The sequence below is a fragment of the Mustela nigripes genome, chromosome 1, assembly GCF_022355385.1.
Source record: "Mustela nigripes isolate SB6536 chromosome 1, MUSNIG.SB6536, whole genome shotgun sequence".
Classification (NCBI taxonomy): domain Eukaryota; kingdom Metazoa; phylum Chordata; class Mammalia; order Carnivora; family Mustelidae; genus Mustela; species Mustela nigripes.
In genome coordinates this window covers 114,973,737-115,001,404 of record NC_081557.1, presented here as the reverse complement: position 1 = coordinate 115,001,404, position 27,668 = coordinate 114,973,737, and the positions used below count along the sequence as shown (strand labels likewise).

Sequence of the window (27,668 nt, the reverse complement as noted above, 5' to 3'; positions counted from 1 at the left end):
CTTTCTTTCTTTCTTTCTTTCTTTCTTTCTTTCTTTCTTTCTTTCTTTCTTATTTAAGACTTTATTTACCTATTTGAGAGAGAGAGAGTGTGTGTGAGAGGGAAGAAGGTCAGAGAGAAGCAGACTCCCCAGGGAGCTGGGAGCCCAATACAGGACTTGATCCCAGGACTCTGGGACCACGACCCGAGCCGAAGGCAGTCGCTTAACCAACTGAGCCACCCAGGTGCCCTGCTTTGGATTTTTGAAATAGAAATAGAGTTATTATAAAATTCAAAGAGGAACTCAGATGATCAGCTCAGATGCATTCAATTGGAAATGACTCGAGGTGTCATGATAAATGTTAGCCAGGATAAGCATCATCAGTAAGTAAATGGGGTAGGAGACAACACGCTGGTAAATTGTCAGCAACTTTAGGGAAGCTAACCAGGATGGCTAACCAGCCTGGTAGCTTTTGTGTTATCATGTCCCGTTTAAATTGAAATAAACTCGGTTGCAGGTTAGGTTTGCTGATTTCCCAAACACTCTAAAGGAAGCAGCAGGATCATGAATGTATTCCAGGGATAATGTCAAATCATCCTTTTTTGTAGCTTTCCAGGAGATGGGAAAAGAAAAACAGCACGATAATTGCAAAAACTGTAATAGCTAGTTTCCCCCTAGCAATGAGCATTACATAAACATTTAAACATAAATACAACATCTTGCCCATTCTCTAATGTTCCCAATGACTCATTAGACATCCTCCATTATAGATACTCTGTTCTCTGAATTGAATTTCCTACCAGGAGGAAACTTTTTATCTAAAGAGTCGATTATTATAGTTAAGGAATAGTCCTCACTCCCAAACAGTGCAGGTGACTGGCCAGATAATATCATTCTGAAGTCATTATTCTGGAAGTAACAATACTCTGTGCTCACTTGCCACCATAATCAGCACATGGTTTTGGGGAAAACATTGGAACTGCAGCTGAGAAATATTACAAGCAGTTGCAAAAGTTTTATTGGCCTTTTATAGATTGAAGAATAAATTCACTCATTCCAGGAAATGAAATAATTCTATACACATTTAAGTTCCTTGTGATATCTCTATAGGAGCCTACATACACACATCCCTCTCACAGAAACAGCCCTCTCACAGAAGCATTCTCAGCTGTGTACACATGATCGTGCAGTTGAGACATCCAATTTCATCTTTTGTAGAGATGGGAACAAAGAGAAAAATCAATCATTCTGAGTTGGCCCATCTCTCCCTAGGATTGGTTAAATGAACACTGGTGAAGATGCGAAAGGTCCAAAAAATAGTTATCAAGACAAAAGAAGGAATAAAGAATGGACCCTGGCAGATCTATATGTGCAATCATGGACTCCCAAAGTATCTGAAGTTGGGTCTATCAAGGTTGTCTCGTACCCACGGAGCCCGGTGTTAGCTGGGATTCCTGTTATTTGAGACTTAAATAGAATTGCTTCAAGACAAATTACACACATTCTTTTCTTCCTCAAGATCTGTGTGGATTCCCAGGGCTTGGTGTTCACACATTCATCCTTCGCTCTGGTTTCCTGTTGGGGGACCTTTCTTTCCTACTGGGGGCTTGCCTCAGGCTTGCTTTCTCTTCTCTGTTTTGCAGAGCCCTGAGCAGGGAGCTTGTGTGCTTCTCCTCACCTCTCCAACACTCCCCAGGTAGATTACTAAGGTATGGATTGTGACGGCAGATTCGAGGGCTGTGGCAGATCTTCAGGTGACAAGGCACAGCCGATAACATGGGTGGGATATTTGACTTCCTTCATATTCTTTGGCTGTTATAGAGAATTTCTCCTTGCCAAAATTTCTTCTGTCTTTTGACCCCCTATCATCCTGCTGTCCTCAAAATTTCCCCTTAAGGCTCCTCAGTAGGACTGCACCAGAATGTCTTCATTTCTTCTCCCTTTTCATGCAGAGTGAATCCGCTTTCTCTTTGTCTGTTTGTGCTTACCCTGGCCAAACCCTGAAGCCTATCATTCCATAGCCACAATGTCCTTTCCAGGTGTTTTACTGGGCAAAGATGATTCCCCTAAAAGAAGTTTGACAGCTGACTCTTGAGTTACTCCTCACCATTTTGTTGTAGAAGGGTGGCCCACTGTTCAAGACATTCTCCAGAGGGTCCCTAACAGTCCTCTTGAATTTTATTCTCCTTCAAGAGACCTCTGCTTATGGGATCTGCTTTGTTCATTGCCACTTAAAAAATGCAGTTATTTCCTGGCTTTTCCCATATGGTTTCACCTGCTTCAATGTCCTTCTTCTCCTTATTTGTCTGAACTCACCCATTAAGAAACTCTTCTTATTCTCCCCAAGTAGAGATGCCAGATAAAGTGTGGGACATGTAGTTAAATTTGAATTTCAGTTAAATAACAAATAACTTAAAAATATGAGTGCAATTGATAATGCTTGCATTATCAATATTACATGTGTTAAGTTGAATTGAATTGAATTAAATTAAATTAAACAAGGAGGCCACTAGACTTGAGGTGCTCCTAATGTTATGGTGGTTTACCTATGCAAACCAAAATCCAAGCTTGTAAAGGTCTCAAGATTATGAAATCAAAACACTAGGCACAACCAGTCACAAATAGACAACTAGGCTCTAAGCTATAGCCATTCAAATTATTTCCTTTCTTTGCTTTTGTATTTTTCTCTGTGTTCATCTTTGCCCTTAATCACTTCCAGTTTGACACGTCCCAATTCAAACAGACTTTTGCTCAAATAAACCTTTAAAATTTTTAATATGCTTCAGTGTATCTTTTAACACAGGGGCCATAATTATACTAACAAAGTTATTTATCTGAAATTCAAATTTAAGTGGGTGTCCTGTATTTTTTTATTTGCCAAATCTGGCAACCTTACTGCTGATATATATAATATGTGTGTAATATATGCTCCGTGATGGTTTTTTAAATTCATTAAGTGACTGTATATCCAGAATCTCGCATATATATGTATATATTATATATATTTATATATATAATATATATATTTATATATTTTTTAAGAATCTGGCATATCTTCATGCTATTGCCAATACATAGTGAATGTTTTGCTTCTCTGGAAATCATTCCAGAGAAGTTTCAGGCTCTCTGCAGAGAAGCCTGCCATAACACACAGTTGATCTAAATACGCTTCTTAATCCCACTGCTTTTCTGTTTCTAACAGGTGGGATCCCGCTGGTGCTCTATCTGGGAAGCAAGCAGGGAAGCAGCTACATCGTTTAAGATAACAGCAGTGCTAATTGGAAGCGGGAGGTGAGGGCTCAGCATGGCCAGGACGGACAATTTAGGGCTTACTGTTAACCTTAATCTGCAAATAAGTAGGTGGAGGCCTTCTGTCTCTTCACATCTGGGCTGGGTCCAGCCAGGCTCGGAGTGGGGGGCAAGGGAGACTGAGGGAGAGGGCCCAATCCTACTCCAGGTCAGTCCAAGAGGTTTTCACCTGCTGGTTTTCCATCCAGTGTGAAAGTCATGTAACAGTTTGAGAAGGAGGGCTACTGGAGCTGAAGAATACATTCCTTTTTCCGTGCAGAAAGCAAATGAAGATGTCTCTAGTTCTCTATTTTTAAAAGCTGCAGACCTTCCTAATTCCTGAGTGATAAACGATATAAAAACTGTCATTCTGAGCACCTTCTCCGTACAAGACATTGATAACATTCTCTCTTTTTAGGTCGACCTCAGTGCTTTCCTGCGTGTTATCACACGCTCCTCCGTTCAACCCAAACGGGGATTAATCGCTCCTTTCTCGGGGTTGCCCAAATATTTATTCACACACTTAACACACTCAGCCTTATATTAGCAATCTTTAGAATTCAAGGCTCGTTTTCTTTGCACTGTCTGACACTAAATCTTTTCATAATTCTAACACTCATAAGGTCTTTGAATTGGTGTTTTACCAGGGACATTAAATCATGTTCTAGCTCAGCTTATAAGAACAGATTTCTGCCTCTGACTGACCATTTTTATTGTGCGACATGAAGAAAATAGATAGTTCCATTATACCTGCTGATTCATGACACTGCAGAAATCTCTCCACTAATTATTTCTTCTTGCCAGCAACATTTTAGACCCTGCTGTTTAATGATCCTAAAAATACAATCCCTATTCAGATTCTCAGCAGATTATTTGGCGGTGGATGGTCTGGCCACGAGGCTGTGCCATGGGTGTACTGTCTGGGCCCCCTCACCTCCTGGTGTGCCTCCATTTCTTTGTGCAAAAAGCGATCCTTACATGGGCACCCGCCTGACCCCAGCCCGCACGCTGTGCTTGGGTCAATATTAAGCTATTGTATTATGATGGGTTTATAATAGATTTCTCTTTCTTCACCTTTTTTTTTTTTTTTTGGTGCTTTTCTGCCAGCAATGGCTGGGAGCTAGCAAAGCCAAGCCAGTTTCTTAGTTGTCTCAGTCACTCACTATCCCAGGACTTCAGAAAATTCTGCCTCGATTTAAATGCATTTCTTTCCTCCTCTTTGATGCTTAAGAGAGTCCCACCCTAAAGCCCTCTTATCATTGATAAAGTGATCAGGTCATCAAGGATACAGCTCAAAAGAGAATCCCTTTAAGAGAGCCTCAACCTCACTACAATTATTCAGCCTAGCACTGCTTTCTCTCTGATCTAAAGACTTCTTTGAAGTCAGTGGGAATCCTTCAGCGTAAGGAGAGGGTGGCTAACCCAGTACTAAAAAGGGAGGTTTCTCTGACAGGCAGTTTCCTCTCTTCTTCCCCAAGGCGATGTGAGCTGTTTGCAACTGGTTACCTGCTCTGAGCTTTTTGACATAATTTAACTATATCTCTGTTCTGTCTTTTGACCGGATATTTTAGATCTTTATGGTAGTGTTTCCGATAACATTTAATGTAGCCTTTAGATGGAGGACAAACGAAGAATAGCTCTGCAAATTATTTAGCAACATATCTTACTAGAAAATGCATGTAAGCCTATAAAACAGCTTTACTGAGGAAAAACTGATATACAATAAACTGCTGATGTTTAAAGTGTTCAATCTGACCCATTTTGATCTATGTCTATACTGGTGAAACCACCGTCACAATCGAGATAAGGAACATATACATCACCTGCAAATGTTTCCATATACCTCTCTCTGTTTCCTTTCTTAGGCACCTCTACCATCATTGCCAGGCAACCACAGATCTATTTTTTCCCTAATTATTAAGACCTAAATTTTTTCTATTTTTTTAGAGCAACTCTAAGATCAAGCAAAATTAGTGGTAGCTACAGAGACTTCCCATTTAGTCCCTGCCCCCACAAATTCATAGCTTCTCCCATTATCAACATCTCCCAACTGAGTGGTTCATTTATGACAATAGATGACCCCATATTGACATACCATCACCCAAAGCCCACAGTTTTGGGTGGTGAACCGTAGAACTCACTCTTGGTGTTGTACACTGATCTATTTTTTGTTCCCATAATTTAGTTTGTATTTTCTAGATTGATTAATTAATTAATTAATTATATTTTCAAGAATTTTAAACAAATAGAATAATAAAGTATGCACTTTTGTCTGGCTTTTTAAACTAAGCATAATTGTTAAGTTCATCCATGTAGCTGCATGAATTTCTTTTTATTATATTGTAGTATGTAGTTATGCTACAATTCATTTCTCCATTTACCTATTGATGGACATTTGGGTCTTTCTGGTTTGGGGATGTTACAATAAGGCTACTATGAACAGTGTTTGTATGGATATTGGTTTAATTTCTACTAGGTAAATATTTTGAAGTGTGTCTGGGCATATGTTAAGTAGTCTAACTTTTAATGAAACTGCTAAACTATTTTCCAAAGTGGTTGTTCCCTTTTCCATTCCCATTAGTATTGTGTGAGTATTCCAGTTAAACCATAACTTCAGGGGGGCACCGGGGTGGCTCAGAGGGTTAAAGCCTCTGCCTTTGGCTTAGGTCATGATCCCAGGGTCCTGGGATTGAGCCCCGCATCGGGCTCTATCCTTGGTGGAAAGCCTGCATCCTCTTCTCTCTCTCTCTGCCTACCTCTCTGCCTACTTGTGATCTCTCTATGTCGAATAAATAAATAAAATCTTAAAAAAAAAAAAAACCCATAACTTCAGCACTCAGCATGGTCACTCTTTTTATTTTTGCCATTAAAAAAGTATAGTTTTAATTTATAGTTCCTTAATGCCTAATAATGTGAAGCATCTTTTCATGCACTTATTGATCATCTGTATATCTTATTTGGTGAACTATTTAAATCTTTTGCCCATCTAAAAAATAGTTTTTTTTTTTTTTTGATGTGTGTTCTTATTATTGAATTCTGAAAGTTCTTTATATACTCTGGATACAAGATTTTCATTAGAAATGTGATAAAAATTTATTTAAACTAAAAAAAAAAAAGTTTGCCATTCCTCCCTTACCTCTGGCAATCTATCTGCTCTCTGTATCTATGAGCTTTTATTTTCTTTTTAATATCACATGTAAAGGAGATCATGTATTTATCTTTCTCTATCTGATTATTTTACTTAGCATAATGTCTTTGAGGACCATCTATGTTGTTGCAAATGGCAAGCTTATTCTTTTTTTAGGGCTGAATGACATTCCATTGTATATTTATACCACAATCATACATCAATGGACACGTAAGTTACTTCCATATCTTAGCTATTTTAAATAATGCTGAAATTAACATGAGGGTGTATACATTTCTTTGAATTTTCATTTCCATCTCTCAACAGAAACTTTACAGGCCAGAGGGAATGGCTTGATATATTTTAAGTGCTAAAAGAAAAAATACTTCCAGCCCAGAATACTTTATCTGGCAAAACATCACTCAGAATTGAAGGAGAGGTAAGGAGTTTATAGACAAGCAAAAGCTGAAGAAGTTTATCACCACTAAACTGGCCTTACAGAAATCTTAAAGGGAATTCTTTATACTGAAAAGAAAAGGCATTCTTTAGTGACAAGAACACATATGGAAGCATAAATGTCACTAGAAAGGTAGGTATATAGTAAAAGTAATGGGTTACTCAGTTACAAAGATAGTATGAAGGTTAAAAAAAAAGAGTAGTAAAGATAACTATGATTATAAGAATTAGCTAAGGGATATACAAGACAAAAAGATGTAAAATGTGATACTAAAAAGATAAAGTATGGTGGGGGAGAGTAAAAATGTTGAGTTTTAGAGCAGGATCAAACTTAAGGTTTATCAACTTAAAATAGACTATTATAGATAGAAGTTGTTATATGTAAGCCTCAGGTTAGCTGTAAGGACCTATTTAGCAAGAGGCTTTCATTAAAGTTAAACTGTCCCTGCTCCTCTTCCACCAGGGAATTTACTTAAATACAAGACCCAGAAACCAGCTCCAGGTAACAAAGCCCAGATACAGGGGTAGGTCAGGCCACGTGGAGACATCCGATCAGTGCAGGGTTGCATACTATCTCCCTAGCTACCAAGGAGTATGGGCCCCCACCCTTTGGGAGCCTTTTTGACTCCAATCCTAATGTGATAGGCTGGTTCAAATGTCTACTAGGGTAAATTGTAATTCAGTTGGTCACCTAGCATCACTGTGGAATTTCCTGTGTGTGTTACAATCTCATTGGCTACCTGTGCATGGCCAGGCCCGACTGCATGGCCTTTGCCCTTAAAAGCTAGTCTGTGAAACAGAGAAGGGTCTCCCTCTCTTGTAAGAGGTGCGTCCTGAACGTTCGGTTAGATTCTTGATGCTTGGCGCGAGAAATAAAGCTTTGCTTGACCTTTGCTTTTTAGCAGTCTCGCTCCTTTAATCACGGACCCATTATCGGGGCATAACAGTAGCCACAAAACAAAACCTATAGTAAGTGCAGGAAAGGCAAAGAGAAAGGAATATAAACGTGCTACTAAAGAAAGTCATCAAACCCACAAAGGAAGAGAGCAGGAGAAGAAGAAAGGAACAGAGAGGAAATACAAAAATAGTCAAAAAACAATTAACAGAATGGTCATAAGTACATACCTATAAATAACTAATTACATAAGTATGTAATAAGTACATACCTATCAATAGTTACATTAATAACTAATGTAAATAGACTAAATTCTTCAGTCAAAAAACATAGAGTGGCTGAATAGATTAAAAAACAAACAAACAAACAAACAAACAAAAACCAACAAAACAAAAGTACCCATCCCTGTGCTGCCTACAAGAGCCTGACTTTAGATATAGGACACATACAGACTAAAAGTGAAGAGATGGAAAAAGATATTCCATGGACATGAAAATTAAAAGAAAGCTGATTATACTTACATTGGACAAAACATTTTGTTTTGTTACAATAACTGTAATATGAGACAAAGAATGGTATTATGTCATGATAAAGGGGTCAGTCCAACAAGAGAATATAACATTTGTAAATATTTATGCATCCAATATAAAAGCACCTAAATAAATAAAGTAATATTAACAGACCTAAAGGGAGAAATAGATAGCAATACAATAATAGTAGAGGACTTTAATACTTCACTTACATCAACAGATAGATAACTCAGATAGGAAATTAATGAAGAAACATCAGCCTTAAATGACATCTTTGATAGACTTACTAGATATTTATAGAACATCCCATCCAAAAGTAGCAAAATATATATTTTCAAGTGTATAAGGAACAAGTTCTGAGATAGATCATATGTTAAGCCACAAAACAAGTCTTAATAAATTGAGAGGCTTGAAATAATATTAAGCACATTCTCTGACCACAGTGGTAAAAAGCTAAAAATTAATTATATAATGAAAACTGGAAAATTTGCAAATATTTGATGACTAAACAGTGTGCTACTGAACAACTAATGGGTCAAAAAGAAGTCAAAAAAGAAAAAAAGGGGCGCCTGGGTGGCTCAGTGGTTTAAGCCTCTGACTTTAGCTCGGGTCATGATCTCAGGGTCCTGGGATCGAGCCCCACATGGGGCTCTCTGCTCAGCGGGGAGCCTGCTTCCCCCTCTCTCTCTGCCTGCCTCTCTGCCTACTTGTGATCTCTCTGTCTATCAAATAAATAAATAAAAATCTTAAAAAAAAAGAGAGAAAAAAAGTCTTGGGATAGACAAAATTAGAAATGTAACATACCAAAATTTATGGGATGCAACAAAAGCAGTTCTAAAAGGTAGATTAATGACAATAAATGCCTTCCTGAAGGAACAAGAAAAGTCTCAAATAAACAACCCAATTCTATATCCCAAGGAACTAGAAAAAGAAAAACAAAGTTCAAAGTTAGTGGAAGGAAAGGAATAGTAAAATCTAGAGCAATATAAATGAAATAGAAACTAAAATGATAGTGGAAAGATCAATGAAGCTAAGAGCTGCTTCTTTGAAAAGGTAAATAAAATTGACAAACCTTTATCTAGACACACCAAGAAAAAAAAAAAAGAGGACTCTAATGAATAAAATCAGAAATAAAGAGACATTACAACTGATAACACATAAATACAAAGGATCATAAGAGATTACTATGCGCAATAATTGGCCAACAAATTGGACATCCTAGAAGGAATGGATAGATGAATACAACCTACCAAGACTGAATCATGATGAAATAGAAAATCTGAACAGATTGATTATTAGTAAGGAGTTTCAGCCAGTAATCAAAAACCTCCCAAAGGCGCGCCTGGGTGGCTCAGTGGGTTAAAGCCTCTGCCTTTGGCTCAGGTTATGATCCTGGGATCCTGGGATCAAGCCCCTCATCAGACTCCCTGCTGGACAGGGAGCCTGCTTCCCGCCCCACATACCTGTCTGCCTACTTGTGATCTCTCTGTCTGTCAAATAAATAAATAAATAAATAAATAACAAAACAAAACAAATCCAACCCCTCCCAAAAAAGTACAGGTTAAGATAGCTTCACTGGTGAACTCTATTCAGAGAAGAATTAATACCAATCCTCAAACACTTCAAAAAAATAGAAGTGGCAGAAACTCTTCCAAATTCATTTTATGAGGCTAGTATAAGGCTGATACCAAAACCAGACAACGGTGTTACAAGGATGCCAATATCTCTGATGAACATAGATGCAAAAATCCTCAAGAAAATAGTAAACTGAATTTGACAATACATTAAAGCAATCATACACCATGATTAATTGGAATTAATCCAGGGATGCAAGGATGGTTCAACATTCACAAATCAGTCAACATGATACACCACATTAAGAAAATGAAAGCTAAAAATTATATGATCACCTCAATAGATGCAGAAAAGGCATTTGACAAAATCCAACATTCATCTATGATAAAAACTCTGAACAAAGTTGATATAGAGAAACATACCTCAACATAATAAAGGCCATATATAATAAACCCACAGCTAATATCATAGTCAGTGGTCAAAAACTGAAAACTTTTCTTCTAAGATCAGGAACAAAGCAAGGATGCCAACTCTTGCCACTTTTATGCAACACAGTATTGGAAATACTAGCCAGACCAATTAAGCAAGAAAAATAAATAAAGACATTCAGATTGGAAAGGAAGAAGTAAAACTTTTGCTAAAGACATGATATTATATATAGAAAACTATATAGATGTCATCAAAAAACTGTTCAAATCAATAAATGAATTTAATAAAGCCTCAGGGTACAAATGAATACACAAAAATATATTGCATTTCTATGACAAATACAATCTGGCAGAAAGAGAAGTTAAGAAAACAGTCCCATTTACAATGGAATTGAAAAGAATAAAATACTGGGAATAAATTTAACAAGGAGTTGAAAAATCTGTATGTTGACAACCACAAGACATTAATGAAAGAAACTGAAGAAGACACAAGTAAATGGAAAGGTACACTAGTACTCATGGGTTGGAAGAATGAATATTGTTAAATTATCCATACTCTCCAAAGAAATATATATATTCAATGTAATCCCTATCGAAATTCCAATGACATTTTTCATAGAAATAGAACAAACAATTCTAAAGTCTGTATGAAACCACAAAAGAAATTCTGAATACCCAAAGCAATGTTAAGAAAGAAGAACAATGCTGAAAGTATCATGCTCCCTGATTTCAAACTGTATTACAAAGACATGTGGTTTGTAAATATTTTCTCCCAGTCTGTAGCTTGTCTTTTAATTCTCCTTATAGTGCCTTTTAAAGAGCAGGAGAACTTAGTTTCAATGGAGTCCAATTTATGAATCTCGGCTTCTAGGTGTAAGTGCCTAGAGTAGCGCATCTGCCCCACCTCACAATTATTCCTCTTTGTTTTTTTTCTAGAAATGTTTGACCAGATGCAAGAATCTATTTCAACTCTATTTTCTTTCATTTATCCTTTTGTTGTAATACTACTGTCATGATTACTGTAATTTTTTAATGTCTTGAAGTCAGGTAATATAAGTCCTCCAACTTTGTTCTTTATCAAGTATATAAGAATATACTTATTCTTGCATTTCTAGATAAATTAGAATTTATCTTGTTTTAGAATCATCTTGTTTACTTTTTTTAAATTAAATTTTATTTTTTATTATTAACATATAATGTATTATTAGCCCCATACTTTTTTTTATTGTGGTAAAATATATGCAACATAAAATTTGCCTTTTGACCACTACGAAATGTGCAGTTTGATGGCACTAAAAACATGCACATGCTCCCAACAACACTGCTCAGATTTCAGTTGCCATGGTATGTTAACTGTGAGTAATTGTATGAAGAACACATGTTGCTGTTAGCTCTTCAAACCACAAATCACTACATATATAATAAATGCGATTTATGGTCAATGACCAATTACGTCACTTCTTTCAAAGTCTGTTGGTGATTGATCATTGCACATCTGCTATTCAGTTCACACATAGCTGGAAACATAGTTCTCTCTCATCCTTGTTTCCTACAGATAAACATGACATGACATTTTACAAAAATGGATAATCACAATGAGAGGTTTGTCTAACAAAGATGAAAGAGTGGCATAAAAACAAAAAGGGATAATGCTGAGGGTGAAATTCAAATAGAATTTCTAGGAGAAATGACCGGCCATGGAAACGTTAACACTGATGTCATTTGAGAGACTCTAGATGTAAAGCCAAGGAATTCAGCAAGAGCGTATTTCTTGTCACAAGTGAGGGAAATACTTGTGATGGAGAGAATAAGGAGTTCCAGAGAAAGTGATACCATCAAAAACTTCACGTCGCAGGAACTATGGTAGATATTTCATAGCACTGAAAGCATAAAGGATTAAATATTGGAAAGTGACCCAAACTTAAAGAAGGAATATTGCAATTTGCCAAGGCATGGAAAAAATCCTCACTCTTTAGCATAAATTATGTGAAATACAGTTTAAGTGAATGTTCTAGTTACTTCTGATGAGTATTTTTACAAGCAAATGAAATACATTAATTTCTCCCCAAAAGCAAAAAACATTTACATGTTGTACAACTACTGCCATCATCCATTTCCATAATTTTTATCATCTTCCTAAACTGAAACTCTAAACCTCTTAAACATTAACTCCGCATTTCCTCTTTCCTCAGTCTCTAGCAACCATTCTATTTTCTATTTCATACGAATTTGACTATTTAAAATATTTCATATAAGGGGAATCATGCAGTATTTATTATTCTGTGACTGGCATATTTCACTTAGCATATGTCTTCAAGATTCAACCATTCTGTAATATATGTCGGAATTTTCTTCTTTTTTATGGCTGAATAAAAATCCATTGTGTGTATATATACATATGTATATAATATGTATATATACATATATGTATATGTATATATACACACACACACACACACACACACCACATTTTGCTTGTCCATTTATTGTTAAGCAAATATTGGGTTGCTTTTATATTTTGATCACTACTGTGAATATGTGTGTACAAATATCTGTTTGAGTTTTTGCTTTCAATTCTTTTGTGTATTACTCAGAAGTGGAATCACTGGATCATATGGTAATTATATTTTTGATTTTTTGAGGAACCTCCAAACTGTTTTCCACCATGGCTGCAACATTAAACATTTCTGCCATGTACAAGAATCCTAATTTTTATATACCTTTTCCAACATTCATTGCCCCCCCCCCCCCAATGGTAGTCATCTAAATGGATGTGAAGTGGTATCTCATTGTGGGTTTGTTTTGTATTTTCCCTAATGATTCCTAAGATGTTATGTAGCTTTCACATGCTACTGGCCATTTGTATATCTTCTTCAGAGACACGTCTATTCAAGTCTTTTGCCCATTTTTTTTTTTTAAGTTTTAATTTATTTGACAGAGACACATAGTGAGAGAGGGAACACAAGCAGGGAGAGTGGGAGAGGGAGAAGAAGGCTTCCCACCAAGCAGGGAGCCTGATGGCAGCCTCCATCTCAGGACCCTGGGATCATGACCTCAGCCCAAGGCAGATGCTTAACAGCTGAACCACCGAGGTGCCCCCCCTTTGCCCATTCTTGAATCAGGTTGTTTGTTTGTTTGTTGTTGTTGAGTTGTAGAAATTCTTTAAATATTCTGGATATTAATACTCTATCAGATATATGATTTGCAAATATTTTCTGCCATTCAGGGAGTTTGCCTTTTCACTCTGTTGATGCCTGTTGATAGTATCCTTGAGGCATAACCTTGCCTAATGTTTAAGCTTCAAGTGGGCCACCTGAGGTAATCATGTACCTTCAAGCTGGACTGATTGCTGCTGCTGAAGAACTGTTAAACAGAAAGAACTGTATTAGTTATTTAGCAATATATAACAAATTACCCTCCAAAGGAGTGGCTTAATAATAAACAATTTAAAAAATCTTTTCTAGTTTCTGTGGGTCAGGAAACTGGGAGAGGATTAGCTGGGCAATCTGGCTTGGATTTTCATTAGTTTCAGTAAGATTTTGGCTAAGGAAGCAGTTATCTTAAGCCTTGAATGGGGCCGGAAGATTTTCTTCCAAGGAGGCTTACATGTTTGATAAAGTGGTGCTGGCTCTTGGTAAGAGGACTCAGTTTTCCTCCCTATGGGCCTCTCTACAGACTGCTTGAGTGCCATCACAATGTGGTGGCTGGCTTCTCCCAAATCAAGTGATCCGAGAGATCAAGGTGGAAGATGCGATGCCCTTATGACCTTGCCTCAGAAGCAAAATGTGGAATGATAGAACAAAAGTGAAAGTATGGTTTCTGTATCATTTAGCTGGCCCACAGTGAAAGACAACCATACTGAGTCTACCCGGGACCCAAAGAAGTTCTGGCAAGTTGAGAACTGAAGTGTTGGTTTCTCCAGAGACAGCACCATGAGCTAGGAGTTGATGCTCTTCTTCTGAATGGTGGAGATGGTGTGCCTTCTCCTTTGGCTTCCCAGGCAAGAAATAGGCAAATGGGAACACAAAGAAGCGAGTCACAGGTGAGGCAGAGTGGGTACTGCATCTCACAAACAGATATGTAAGCCACATGAGAGGAAGCCTTTTGGGGAGGTCTAGAGACACCAGGGGGACAATCTGAAGGGTGTTCATTTCTGGCATTCAAGCCAATGGCGTCTCACGCTCACAACTTGAGTGTAAGAGGCAGTATAGTCTTATTTGTAGAAAATTATTGATACAAGCACTATTTCTTTATTATTATTACTATTATTATTATTATTTATTTTTGAAAGAGAGGGAGATAGCAGGGAGAGGAGCAGAGGGAGAAAAAGAATCTCAAACAGACTCCCTGCTGAGTACAAACCTGATGCAGGGCTTGATCCCAGGACCCTGAGATCATGACCTGAGCTGAAATGGAGAGACTGACGGTCCATCTGCTGAGCTACCCAGGCACCCCACAATTACTATTTTCTTAAAAATAAATCCTACTAGCACTTCTAACTGTTGACTGAAGAGAGTATCAAGTGTTTTGTCCCATAATAGGGAATATCTACCACAAGCAAACTGGTTAAATTAAATGCTGCTACAGTATTCATTCCACTTGTTATTAATACAACTTGTTTCATTTTTCATACTGTCAAAATAGGCCCCCCAAATCTATATGTTTTAAATAGCTCAAGTAGGGTTCTTAGGTTGGAATTCATATCTGTTCTAAGTTTAGGTAATTGTGAATTTTAATTTTATAAGCTCTTTTCAGAATTAGAATACTCAAAGCATCCAGGCACCACAAAGCTGCCAATTGGTTTTGACCATTTCTCAGTCTATAGAATATCAAATGGAACTATTTTCTTTACTTCGAATGTAACACCAAAAAGAGATATACTTGGGCTGGAACTGAAGTTGGAAATGGAATTCTGTGTGTGTGTGTGTGTGTGTGTGTGTGTGTATGTGTGTGTAAAATTGACATGTAACATACTAGCTTCAAGTGTATAACATAATGATTCAATATTTGTATACACTGGAAAGCAATAACCATACTAAGTCTAGTTATTGCCATTCACATACAAAGTTACAATTTTTTCCCTTGTGATGAGAACTCTTAAAATTTACCCTGTTGGCAACTTTCAAATATGCATTATAATAATACTGACTATGAACACCATGTACATTATAGCCCTGGAAATGGAATTCTCACCATAAACTAATAAACCCTTAGAACCAAGGGTGATCAGATCGGAAATTAAATACTACAGGCCTCAAGCACAGTGTCACTGTGGTTTTACACATCTTATGTTAAGAAGCTAATTCCACAAAATGAGTGTTTCCCATTCAGGTGCTCCTGTGGCTTCATCATCCTGTTGGGGTCCCAAAAGGTGGAGTCATAAAGCAGCCAGCCAGGCTTCCTCTTGCAAGAGTTGCATTTTTGGGTATTAAGATTTTGACATGCTAAAATATTTAAATTCGCTTAAATTTCAGTAGCTTAATTTTGTAGCAGCAGGGGCCTATTTTATCTAAGCAAGCTTCCTCCTTTCTGAGGCTCCAGTGGAGTTGTGAATGCAGGAAAATGTTCGGTTCTAATGGGGATAATGATAAAAATGCAATTATAATTCCCCCTAGCCCACAAATGGGCTCACCATGTAGTTTCTCAAGTGCTTTGAAAGAAGGAAGCTGTATAAATGCTAACTAGCTACATCAAGTGCTTTAGGTACGGCAAGAAGTAGCCAAAAGCAGACTGGAAAAGATACCATAGGAAAGAGAAAATCATTCCCATTTTAATTTTGTTAAGAATGACAACGTAAGAGTATGATTAATCATGAGGGCTAACTGTCATGTAGATGCCTAGGATCCCCATTAAATGTTATATTTATCTTATAAAATCTTCCAGTAGGCTTGGGGCACCTGGGTAGCTCAGGTCATGATCTCAGGGTCCTGAGATCCTTACATTCCACTCACACCTCTCCCCCACTATCCCGCCAAAAAGCGTCTTCCAATAGGCTTCCAAAACACACATGGGGAATATTGGGCCTCATTAGATAGCTCAAGAAATGCTGAATTTTGTCCTTACGTGGCTTAGAGATTGCTTGTCTCAATGCTAAGCCCCGTTTTGCACATTAGAAAGTATTAGCTACTTGATTCCCAAGTCATAGCTGAGCTAAACTTGGGAAAGCCCTGAGGAATACTTAAAACAGTGAAACTGAGCAGAATGCGTTAATGTTGGGAAGATGATAGCATCTCTAGGAGTTTGGGCTGGGGGGGATACATAGAGCAAATGAATAGAAGAAAATCAAACCAGAATTTTTTTCTTTCTTTCTTTCTTTCTTTTTTTTTTTTTTTTAAGATTTTATTTATCTGTTTGACAGACAGATATCACATGTAGGCAGAGAGGCAGGCAGAGAGAGAGAGAGAGAGGAGCAAGCAGGCTCCCCACTGAGCAGAGAGCCCAATGTGGGGCTCTATCCCAGGACACTGGGATCATGACCTGAGCTAAAGGCAGAGGCTTTAACCCAGTGAGCCAACCAGGAGCCCCCAGAATTTCGTTTTGAGAAGCTTTGTGGAAAAGTTCCGAGTTTTGAAATAATGGGTTTTTTTTTTTTCCACCTCACATGTTGTTCTCATGATACTTTCTGTTCAGTGTCTCTATGTTTGGTATGCAAATTCCATGTTTTACATCTGTTATTTTTAAAAAATTTTAAGGACAATGTGTGATTCTGTTGTTATTTGTTAAACAGACAAAAACATGTGGATACTTAAAAAAAATTCTGATAGCACTAGTTTAGGAGTTAAGGGAACAAGTGAGGGTTCAGCAGTGGGAAATAAGTTTATGTTTCATATTTTCCCAACTCCTCTCTCTAGGTCCTTGGCACATAGAGTAGTTTTACTTTGTCTTGTTTTCCTTTTATGCAAAACAAGCATAAAATGTCCAGTGTTCAAACAAGGGCTATCGTTAAAGGGTGAGTATGAGTGTTACACTAGTGCTATGTGCCAGAAACTTATCTCCAGGGTGAGGCGATGTCCTTGGGTGATGTGACATTCCATTACAAAGGGATGGCCCAATGCTATTGGCTTAGGACATGAAGCAAGCTCTATGCCTCTCCACAGTAGGCAATTGGGAAATATTTACTGAAAAATTTCTCCAGCCTGAGCCTCTGTTGAGACTCTAGGGATGACTCTTATCCTCATAACATGCAATGGACTCATTGTATCTTAATGATTTACTGAATCATGATTAACACATAATAAACTTATGGTTGTTTTCTTTAGGGAGACTCACATGAAGAATAATGAAATAATATTTAAATATTTAAATAAAGAGCCACATCTAAAAAGAGGGTATTATATTCTGAAATGTGGCGTAGAAGGGGAGAGAAGCAAACACATGATTGCAGTATGTGAATCATTTTAAGCTCTGGCCCTAAGTACCAGTATCTTACTGCCTTTTTTGTTATATTGTAAGGAAGAATTAGAGGTAGTTACTGTTTTCAGAGGAATTGCTTCTGCACAGAAGTCCTAGCCATTTGTGCAAGTCGAGTCTTTTGGGAAGAATTCATCATTTTCCTGCTTTTTGGGAGAAAGCCCATGAGAGTCCACCACGTCCCTGAAATCAATGATTGTTTCAGATGATGCATGTGAACTCTACAGTTCTTAGAGCAGCAGGAAGAGGGGCTGCCTGCCATTGATGGCTAAGGTTGTCATGCTATAGTTCCTATTTGCTGAGCAGTTTCATGAGAGTAAACTGATTTGCAATCATCAAAGGGAGAAAGGTCAGTTTCTGGGAGCAGATTTCCCCATTCGTCACTGTACTTTATAGCCTTGTTGGTGATTTTATTTTCTGATATCAAAGTAGTCATTTTGGTCTTGCTAAAGCTTTTCCTCGACTGATCTATTCTGACATAAATGAGGGAGGGCTGCACACGTCAGAGCTTCTGTTCTTCCATCTCGGCTCCTTCAGACCGGGATAGCCGGCGCCAGGGTGAAGCACGAGAGGGCACTTACTAATCGACTTGGGGTGGTCTGGCTTTGACACCGAAACTCTCTTCCCCCATTCCTCTTCCTCTGTACCTCCCTCCACCCTGACCACTTTCAACGGTCTGAGAGGATCTATGGAGTCTGCAGAAGCAGATGTCTCCAGGGATATGACACCAGAGGAATGACAACTTGGGAAATAGGGGAAGAGGTCACTTCATAGCTGACAGAGGCAAAAACCACCATTTGCCCTCAGACCTCAGGTTTAATACCCATGCCCATAAAGTATAATAACCATAGGACATCCTCAAAGCTCATTGCATTCTGCCAAGAAACCCTAAATAAATATTTAAGGTGAAAAACATTGGTTAAAAAAAAAAACCAAAAACAAATAACATTTGCTACGTGTGGTATATGAGATATACCTCCTCTTCTCTAAAATCATAATCACAATGATAACATTATAATTTCCACAAAATAGTTTAAAATAAGTATATAAGATACAGATCTCATACCACAGAGAGTTTATTTACATTTATTTAACTCTTTGCTCACCCTCATGGTATTCGGATTGATATGTATAGATTGCTGGACTGTGTGGACGCCACCTGACTGTCATTATCAAGGCCACTAGTTATGAGAAGGAAAAGTTTGGGGGGGTTTGGGGGACTCAGTCAATTAAGTGTCTGCCTTAGATTCAGGTCATGATTTCGGGCTCCCTGCTCAGCAGGGAGTCCCCTTCTCCCTCTTCTTCTGGCCCTTCCCACCCCCCACGCTCCTGCTTGTGAGCACACACACACACTCTCTCTCTCTTTCTCTCTCAAATAAATACATAAAATCTTAAAAAAAAAGTTAAAGTTTTTGTTTATCTTGTTCATCATTTATGCTTCCAGGATCTAGCATAGTGCCTGGCATGGTATACTTTTTTTTTTCTTTCAGAAATGAACATTTATTGATATAGAAAATCTGATTTTTGTGGGCTCTCAGAATTCTAGATGAGCAATCTGTGCAAGTCTCCCCAGATCTGGCTCTCCCTGAACTCGTGTAAGGCGGTTGCTTCTCACCCTCTTTATCTAAAACCAATTTGAGCATTTTTCCCCCTTCCCCTTCCTTGCATCCCCATTTTTGTACTGATATGATTTTTCCTTCGAAGCATTGAAGAAAACCTCATAGCAACATTTGGCCTCTCTCTCACTGCACAGTGCGGCAAATCAATGAAGACTTTTTAGGGAATTTTCTTTACAAATGTTTCCTACATTCAAAAGTTATTTTCTTTAGACTTTCTGCCACTTAATATTTACTTGTTGGTTGACTTGTTTCTACCCCTTTTATTTTTATCCTGGCATTTCGTGCTCAAAAACTATGAGTACCTCCCTACAATCTATAAGAAAAATGCACCCTGCCCTGCCCATGGGGTTTTCCATAGTCTGTGTCCAATGTACATTCCCAGTTTAGCTCCATTGGTCCCAAAGAGAATCCTTTCTCACTGTCTGTGCCTGCTTCTTCCTGCAGCTGGGAGCTCAGGCTGGAGCCCCTGCCCTTCTGCTCCAGCTGCCCCTGTTAACTCTAAGCCTCCCTGTAAGGGTTAAGCCTTGGGCAGACAGGTCTCAATTCACCTTCCCAGCTCTGCTCACTTGACCTTTAACCTTATCCCTTCTAATGTGAGTTACCTTTTCAAGTTCTCTAGGCCATCCTGTGCAATCAGATTGTTATGGGGTTTGAATTCTTTTGTTTTATAGCTTTATCTTGCAACTTGGATGATGGTTGCCATAAAATGCAAGATAAAATTTTAGAAAAGAAAGTATTACTAATACTACACCAGTGGCAAGCCACAGAAGTATACCATCCCTTGATTTGCATTCTGTCACATCCATTGCAAACTTAGAGTGAAGGTCGCTTCCAATTTTGTGTCCCAGGCCGTCCTCCTTTGGAACTAGGGAGGACAGCTGTGTGAACCACCATGACAGCCCCCCTCACGGTCTGCAGGGCTGCCCTTCACTGGCTTGGGATCCTCCTGGGGATACTCCTTTGGGTAAAGTTACCTCTGTGGGATGACCCTTGTGCTATAGAATGTATGTTTATCCATGGGGTGATGGCTCTGCCTCTTTGTCATGTTCTGCTCACAGAGCCACTGATCTCAGGTCCAGTGGTTTTGACTGTCCCCAAACATACCAGCACTCACAGAGAGGTCTGGGAGGTGCCAATATGGCTGCTCCTTCAGCAGAGTGCGTGGTTCAACTCATGACCCATCAGAATGAAGTCTCCTTGGAGTCTTCCACCCACTGGCCACTTGGCCACTTCCACTGTGCGGAGGCGCGGGTGGCCTTTCACTGAGTAGCTGCTCACTGTTCTGTGATGAGGACAGTGTCATCTCCAGGAAGGGACAATTATCACTATAGCCATGGGGACTGTCCAGTCTCCCTGTGACAATAGGGATTAGCATCCCTCAGGGACTGGCAGTTTTTTCCTGGTGAAAAGATACCACAACAATGCCCAGTGTACAAACAAACATTGGACAGGATGCCGACTCGGCAAAATATCTAATTTGATTCATGATGAGTGAATACTCTGATTCCAAGAGGAAGGTGAATTGTAAATCTCTGTATCCTGGATTTTTGCATTTTATGGGAACTGACAGAGGGATGCTAATTTTTATTTTTGCCAAATAAAGGCATTAATAATAATCTATCTTGTATTCATTCCGTCATGAAAAAGAAAAAAAGTTTCTAATTCCTGCTTAGAAAGATTTTTTTTTTTAAAGATTCTATTTATTTATTTGACAGATGGAGATCACAAGAAGGCAGAGAGGCAGGCATAGAGAGAGAGAGAAGCAGGCTCCCTGGCGAGCAGAGAGCCCGATGCAGGGCTCCATCCCAGGACCCTGAAGTCACGACCTGAGCTGAAGGCAGAGGCTTTAACCCACTGAGCCACCCAGGCGCCCCTAGAAAGATATTTTTAAATTGAGTATATGTATCTTTGTGATTCTTATTTTTCTCAGTTCGCTGAGGCTGGGTAAAAACTGGTCTAGGACCTGGCTCTGGGTCACTGGTCCTGAGTTTGGGAGCTGTTATTCTATAAAATTTGTTCATTTAACTGAGTATCCCTGAAGGTCCTCTTTCAGTTCAACAGCTATGGCACCCCTCCCCCCTCCTCCTCCCTCTACCTATACATATCTTTACAATACATTTGAACAATTACTTGTCCTTGTAGTGTCCTCTGATGGTTTCATATATGGCTATCTGTCTCTTGCAACCAGACTGTAATGCTAGGTAAATGGAAGGTAGTAGTTATTTGAATTTGTTTCTATAATATGCACTCGTGCTCTGTTTAGAGGACGGCAGGTTATTCACACAATTGTGTGTGTGTGTGTGTGTGTGTGTGTGTGTGTGTGTGTTGGGAAGTTGGCTAGAATCCTCAGTTTATATAGTTACCTAAACAAAAGGTGCAAATTTTTGAAAAATTAAGTGAGTTTGTAAAATAAGAAAACAAACCTTTGGAATTAAAAATCTCCATCTTCTACATTTCCTGATGAGGCTGGAGAGATTAACTACCTATTGAATAGACATAGCCCTGCATCTGAAGCACCTTTACAGTCTCATCATTTTTGATGATTTAGTAACGACATGGGGGTAGCAGGGAGTTGAGTCTCTCCCCCAAAAATCAGAATTGTTTTTCATTTTAATATATTTTTTATTTAAAATATCATAAAACATTCCTTAGACTGACAGTGGAGCTTCAATTTTTATGACTTTCTGATTGCTCTAGCAGTTGAGAAAAAAAAAAAAAACTAAAAATGAGCCCTCAAGTAAAATTTAAGTGGTAAAGATTAAAATTCAGAATTACGGGCTTTTTTTTTTTCCCCCCATGTGAATGAGCATTCCCTTTTGGCTGGGAATTTTATGTGCCAGCCCTAGTTTTCCTATATTTGACAGTCCTTGAAAAAGTATTTAATTTACTTCTTGAAAATATATGAACGGTTTTATTTTTTTGAAAATATACCCTCTGGAGCAGCACAACTTCCCCTCCAGTTCATACACACTCATTTTGACTACAAACCAAGTGAACACTCCATCCGTCCGGCAAATGAATGATTGGGCACAAACTGGGCACAGCTGAGTGGGTTTTTGGGAAGTAAGTGACAAGAGACAATAGCATTATCTTTGGGGTAGTTTAACATGCTGTGATTTATGATATCCACATGGCTGATTTGTGATATGTGCTCAAAACTGGACCTTTCAGTGAATTCTTGCTGTTTTCTTGAATGCACTTGGAGATTCATGTGCGTTTAGTCTTATGACAAAATTAAATAATATGTCCTTGCCCAAGATGTGGCTCTTTAGTTGCTTTATGATTTTGTGATTTTATTTCAAAGAGCATATTTTTACAGCTACTCAATGGAATATGCTATTAATCTTTTGAAGAGGGCATAATAATACGACTATTTCCCTTCAAGGTGTATGTGAGGTAACTTCATGACTATTAACTCCAGCTGTTATAAAAAAGATTATGGAAGTGGATAGTATTGACAATCTCAGAAAGGGAGTAAGAAAGAATCCTCCCCCAAAAAGACTCACTAGAAATGAAATATTTTTTATACTTCCCTGAAATACTCAACTTTTAGTAAGGAAAACCTGTAGCATTTTCTAGCCTTAATTTTTCCTGATTAATTAATCCTTTCAACAAATACTTGTTGAGTGCTTCCCAAGCCTTGTTCTAGGTGTTGGGAAGGTGGTAGCAAAAAAAACAGAGAAACCCTCTGCTTTTGTGGGATTGATATTCTAATGGAACCCGATGAACTACTTTATATTTTAAAGAAGCTTGTGAACTTATTGAGCTTTATATAAAAGATTCAAATAGTTATATGGTGCAGCCTTACTAGTAAAAGAACAGAAATGAATAATTCAAGATTAGATTCCTAGGAGAACCCTGAGCGAAGGGACGTGGCAAAACCACCTTTTCCCCCAGATTTTGCAACTGTGCAGTGGCAGGTACATACTGCAGTGAATACAACTGACCCAGCTCTAGAGACAATCACATGGAACACACAGAAATTATCAGGATTATTTCAAGAAGGTATTGTGACTTTCTCCCAAAGACGTATGAAAACATTCTAAAATGCAGAAGAAAAAAAAATCCTTTCATTTAGCCTGTGAAAAAGATTTTATTTGAAACAGTATCTGAAAAAACATCTTGCAACTGGCCAAATTTGGGATTTTGAGAATGGGGTGAAATTTTAGGCAGAGCTGGCTCTAGTTGCAAATGAGATGCAAATGAGAAGCCGGAATTTGGACAACCACTTCTCCCAGTCTTGTATATATGCCTTTCTCCATCTGTCTTTTTATATATCCTATTATACTCCATGAAAGGGAGAAGGGGGAGTACTGGACATCCATTCTGAAGACCTGGGCTTAAACCCCTCTTCTGCCATTTATCATTCATTTGAGCATAGACAGGACACCTTGGCAAGCCCCAGTTTTCATCCATAAAATAAGGATAAGAATATCAATCTCAGAAGGTATAGGTAAAGATTAAATATAATGTATGAGAAAATGCTTTGAAACAATTGTAAACAGTAATTCTTGTTACACACTAATAATTAATACTTCCCTAAAGAATGGAAAAACTCTGAGGAACACAGAAACAGTTTATATACTAAAGCCTCTCAAATGGAGTGCCAATTTTTTCTGTCCGACGGTGCTTCTCCGTCTGTCACCAATTATACCATGTATGAAGCTGCTTAGTCTGCCTACAGGAAGCCATATCAAGCCCATCTTATTCTGATCCCGTTACTCACTCTTGCCAGGCTGGTCCCGGAAGGGACTTTATAGGGAACGTACTTCCTGTAGATATGACCAACTCTAGAACATGGGACATCAAACATCTCTCCTCCACACATCCAAACCTAAAGAGAGGAAATTTAAAAGTATAACAAAAGAGAACAGTACACTTCAGATTAAGAAAAAAAGAGGAATTATTAGTAAGGTTCATAAAAATTTTTTAGAATCCTTTGAAGTCTCTAAATTAATAATTTCTATTTATCATAAAAGGTTAATCAAGAAAAAGAACCCTCACATTTTTCAAAACCTAGATTCATAACAGTATAGACCCAAAATACTAGTTCAGTAAAGTCTAATTTCCATAGACAGCACATTGGCATTTTTTATTCTAGTATAATTTGTTCACAAATACTGCATTGCAGTGACATTTAATGCTTAGATATCTTCTTATTATTTATATAGCTATTTGTTTTGACAATCTTGTGAAATCATTTGTAGAAGTAGCATTGGAATTTAAGTGTCAATTTAAAAATTTAAAATATAAAAAATGGAATTTTAAAAATAGGTGAATGAGTTAAGGAACGCTGACATATCCATATTTTAAGTGACATCTAGATTCGGAAACCTTGACTAGAGATCCCCTGAAAAATCATTGTCACTTTCTAATTTCTCCTACCCTTAATATTTTCTTAGGTACAGACAAAAATTCATTATTGATGTGGACTCAAGAAATATTAAATTCAAGGTATATGTTAAAATGCGGTATTTGTATATGGTAACAAAAATTAATTGGTTATTTTTTATCATGACTATCCACTTAGACACAGACTTAATCATGGTTTTATATAACAGAGTACATAGCTATCAAAGGAAAAATTATGGAAACAAAATCTAGGCATCCTATGCACTAGATTTTTAGCTATTTTCAATTTAAGAAAAAGTTTAAAAAGAGTTAGATACCAAAATGGTTAGTTTATATTTCACTTGACTACACTATGGTGTTTAGATATTTGGTCAAACATTGTTCTGGATGTTTCTATGGAGGTGTTTTTTTTTTTTTTAAAGATTTTATTTATTTATTTGTCAGAGAGAAATCACAAGTAGATGGAGAGGCAGGCAGAGAGAGGGAGAGAGGGAAGCAGGCTCCCTGCTGAGCAGAGAGCCCGATGCGGGCCTCGATCCCAGGACCCTGAGATCATGACCTGAGCCGAACGCAGCGGCTTAACCCACTGAGCCACCCAGGCACCCTGGAGGTGTTTTTTTCTTTGGATGAGGTTAACATGTAAATTGGACTTTGAGTAAAAATTACGTCCTCTGTATTGTGGGTGAGCCCCAACCAATCAGTTGAAGACCTTACTGGAACAAAGACTGACTCCCCCCTAGCAAGCAGGAATTCTGCCAGCCAGTTGCTGGTGGACTTGAACTGAGCTCTCCCTGGATCTGTCTGCCGGCCTTCCCTGCATTTTGGACTTACCAAGCCTCCTCAATCACGTGAACCAGTTCCTTAATACAAATCTCTCTCTCTTAATATGTACATATTCTGCTGGTTGTTTCTCTGGAGAGCCCTGACTAATACAGATATACAGCTTGTTTGAAATTATAATAATGAAAGAGAGAAAGAAAGATATTTCTGTGTTAATTTACATTTGCTTCCAACTTCTTTCAGTAAGATGAATGACACCCCAAATGAGACCAGTAAATAAATAGTGATTAGGGTGATAGAAATCCAAGGGGAAGGCAATTTGATTACTAAAATAATATTAGTTGCTCTAAATAAGTTCAGGACTACTCCTGGTATTAATTTCAACTTAATGGGAAACTTATTGATCTTTTGAATCAAGACATCAGAAGTCTGTGTAGGTGATTGAAGCTGATGGGGGCAGTGAATGTTCTAAACAATAATACCAACATCTGGAAAGACCTTGAGAGACTGGAGCTGTATTAGATTAAACGTAAAAACGGTAAACATAAGGTCTTTGTGTCTAAAAATATTTTCCAGAACAGGGTGGGGTGGAAAAAGACTATGTAGTATAAAACACACATGACCAGCATAATATGGAGTGTTTGAGGAGTAAAGGTCTGAATCTATCGGTCTGAAGTCTTATGCCAATTCCTGGGTAAATACTTTATATTCCCTTCTAAAAAGAATGACCAAAGTGAGAAAGGGATGCATACCGTGTTTTAGAAGAAGTAACAAAAAGAACTAGAGATATGAAGTTTTGAGAATATTTAGAGAAACCCTTTTTAAATATTTGAAGATCCTAGTATTTGGAAGAGAGGTTCTGTAGAACCTCAAGGAGATGGGATTAATAGGATAGAGCTATAAAAAGACAGATTTCAACTCAGTGGAAGAAGAACTTTCTAACAGAATAATTAAAGATAAAATGGGCTTCCTGCATCACTAGTTGTGCTAAAATCTGTAGTAGATGACACTTTGGAGACAAGTATAAAACTTTTGAGTGGATAGTTGACCTAGCTGCTATTTGAAGGTATTTCTACCAATAAGATTTAGCATTTATGAGGGTGTACTATATCCTTTTTCATTTAATTTTCACAATTTAATGACAGACTTTATATTTCCCCCAATTATGGAGGTTGGGAAGTGAGAGTCCAAAGGCTGTGTAACCTGTCCAAAGCCATATAACTGACCACTTACAGAATGGAGATTTGAATCCTAGTAGTCTAACTTCAGTGCCCATATGTTTAATCAATATACTATCTATAGTCAGCAAACTTTGTCTGTAAATGTCAGAGTAAATACCTTGGGCTTTTCAGGTCATATGGTCTTTCTTGCAAAAGCAACTGTAGCACAGCTAGCTATATTTCAATAAAATAGGGAAAATGGCTACCATTCTATAAGTTAAAAAGTCCTTGTAAATGTTGAAATTCAGTGATTCTAAGATAATATATGTGGGACATTGTATTATTCAAAACTGGACACCATAATATTTCCCACTTGCACCTACTCCTCCTACAATGTAACCTTGGTGCCTGTCTTGTATTGATTTGATACGATTTCAGATCCACTGTTTATGGCTTAAGTAAAGTTGTTTTTTTGCTTCTATACTATGGACATTACCAAACACTTCTTTGTTTTGTTCAGTCTCCCAATAACAACGTCCATTTCAGTAGAAGCATGCATATCCCGACATGCCAGGTAGATATGTTTAGGTGACAGTGTGACAACATGGTTCTTTAGGAAAGTGCAGCTGTTGTGGCATTTATCAAATTCTTTACCTGTTTTGAAGGGTGTGGCTTACATTTTTAAAAGACATTTCCTGGTGGGATCGTTTGATAATTTCTTAAAAAATAAACCAAAACTGTGGCATTGTCATGCTTAAGAATCTAATTCTTGGAGAAATGTTTTAAATTTACAAATACTGTGTCTTCCTTTGACAACATAAATATTTTAAAGCAATATTATTTTACTCATGAATGAGCACAGAGCATTTTTTTCATAATGTAGTTCAAATTGACTGGATAATTGAATGCTTGCCTTTTTTTTTTTTAAAGATTTTATTTATTTATTTGACAGACAGAGATCACAAGTAGACAGAGAGCAGGCAGAGAGAGAGGAGGAAGCAGGCTCCCTGCTGAACAGAGAGCCTGATGTGGGGCTGGATCCCAGGACGCTGGGATCATGACCTGAGCC

General features: G+C 37.9%; 1 protein-coding gene across 1 annotated transcript in view; it reads right to left on the bottom strand.

Moving 5' to 3' along the window:
• The window catches only part of GALNTL6 (polypeptide N-acetylgalactosaminyltransferase like 6), a 1,234,451-nt gene that overhangs the window by 68,114 nt on the left and 1,138,669 nt on the right, over positions 1 to 27,668 (bottom strand). Inside the window, exon 9 of the mRNA XM_059393223.1 lies at positions 24,034 to 24,141. Coding sequence (XP_059249206.1) covers positions 24,034 to 24,141 — 108 coding nt within the window. The remainder of the gene's footprint in view (positions 1 to 24,033; positions 24,142 to 27,668) is intronic.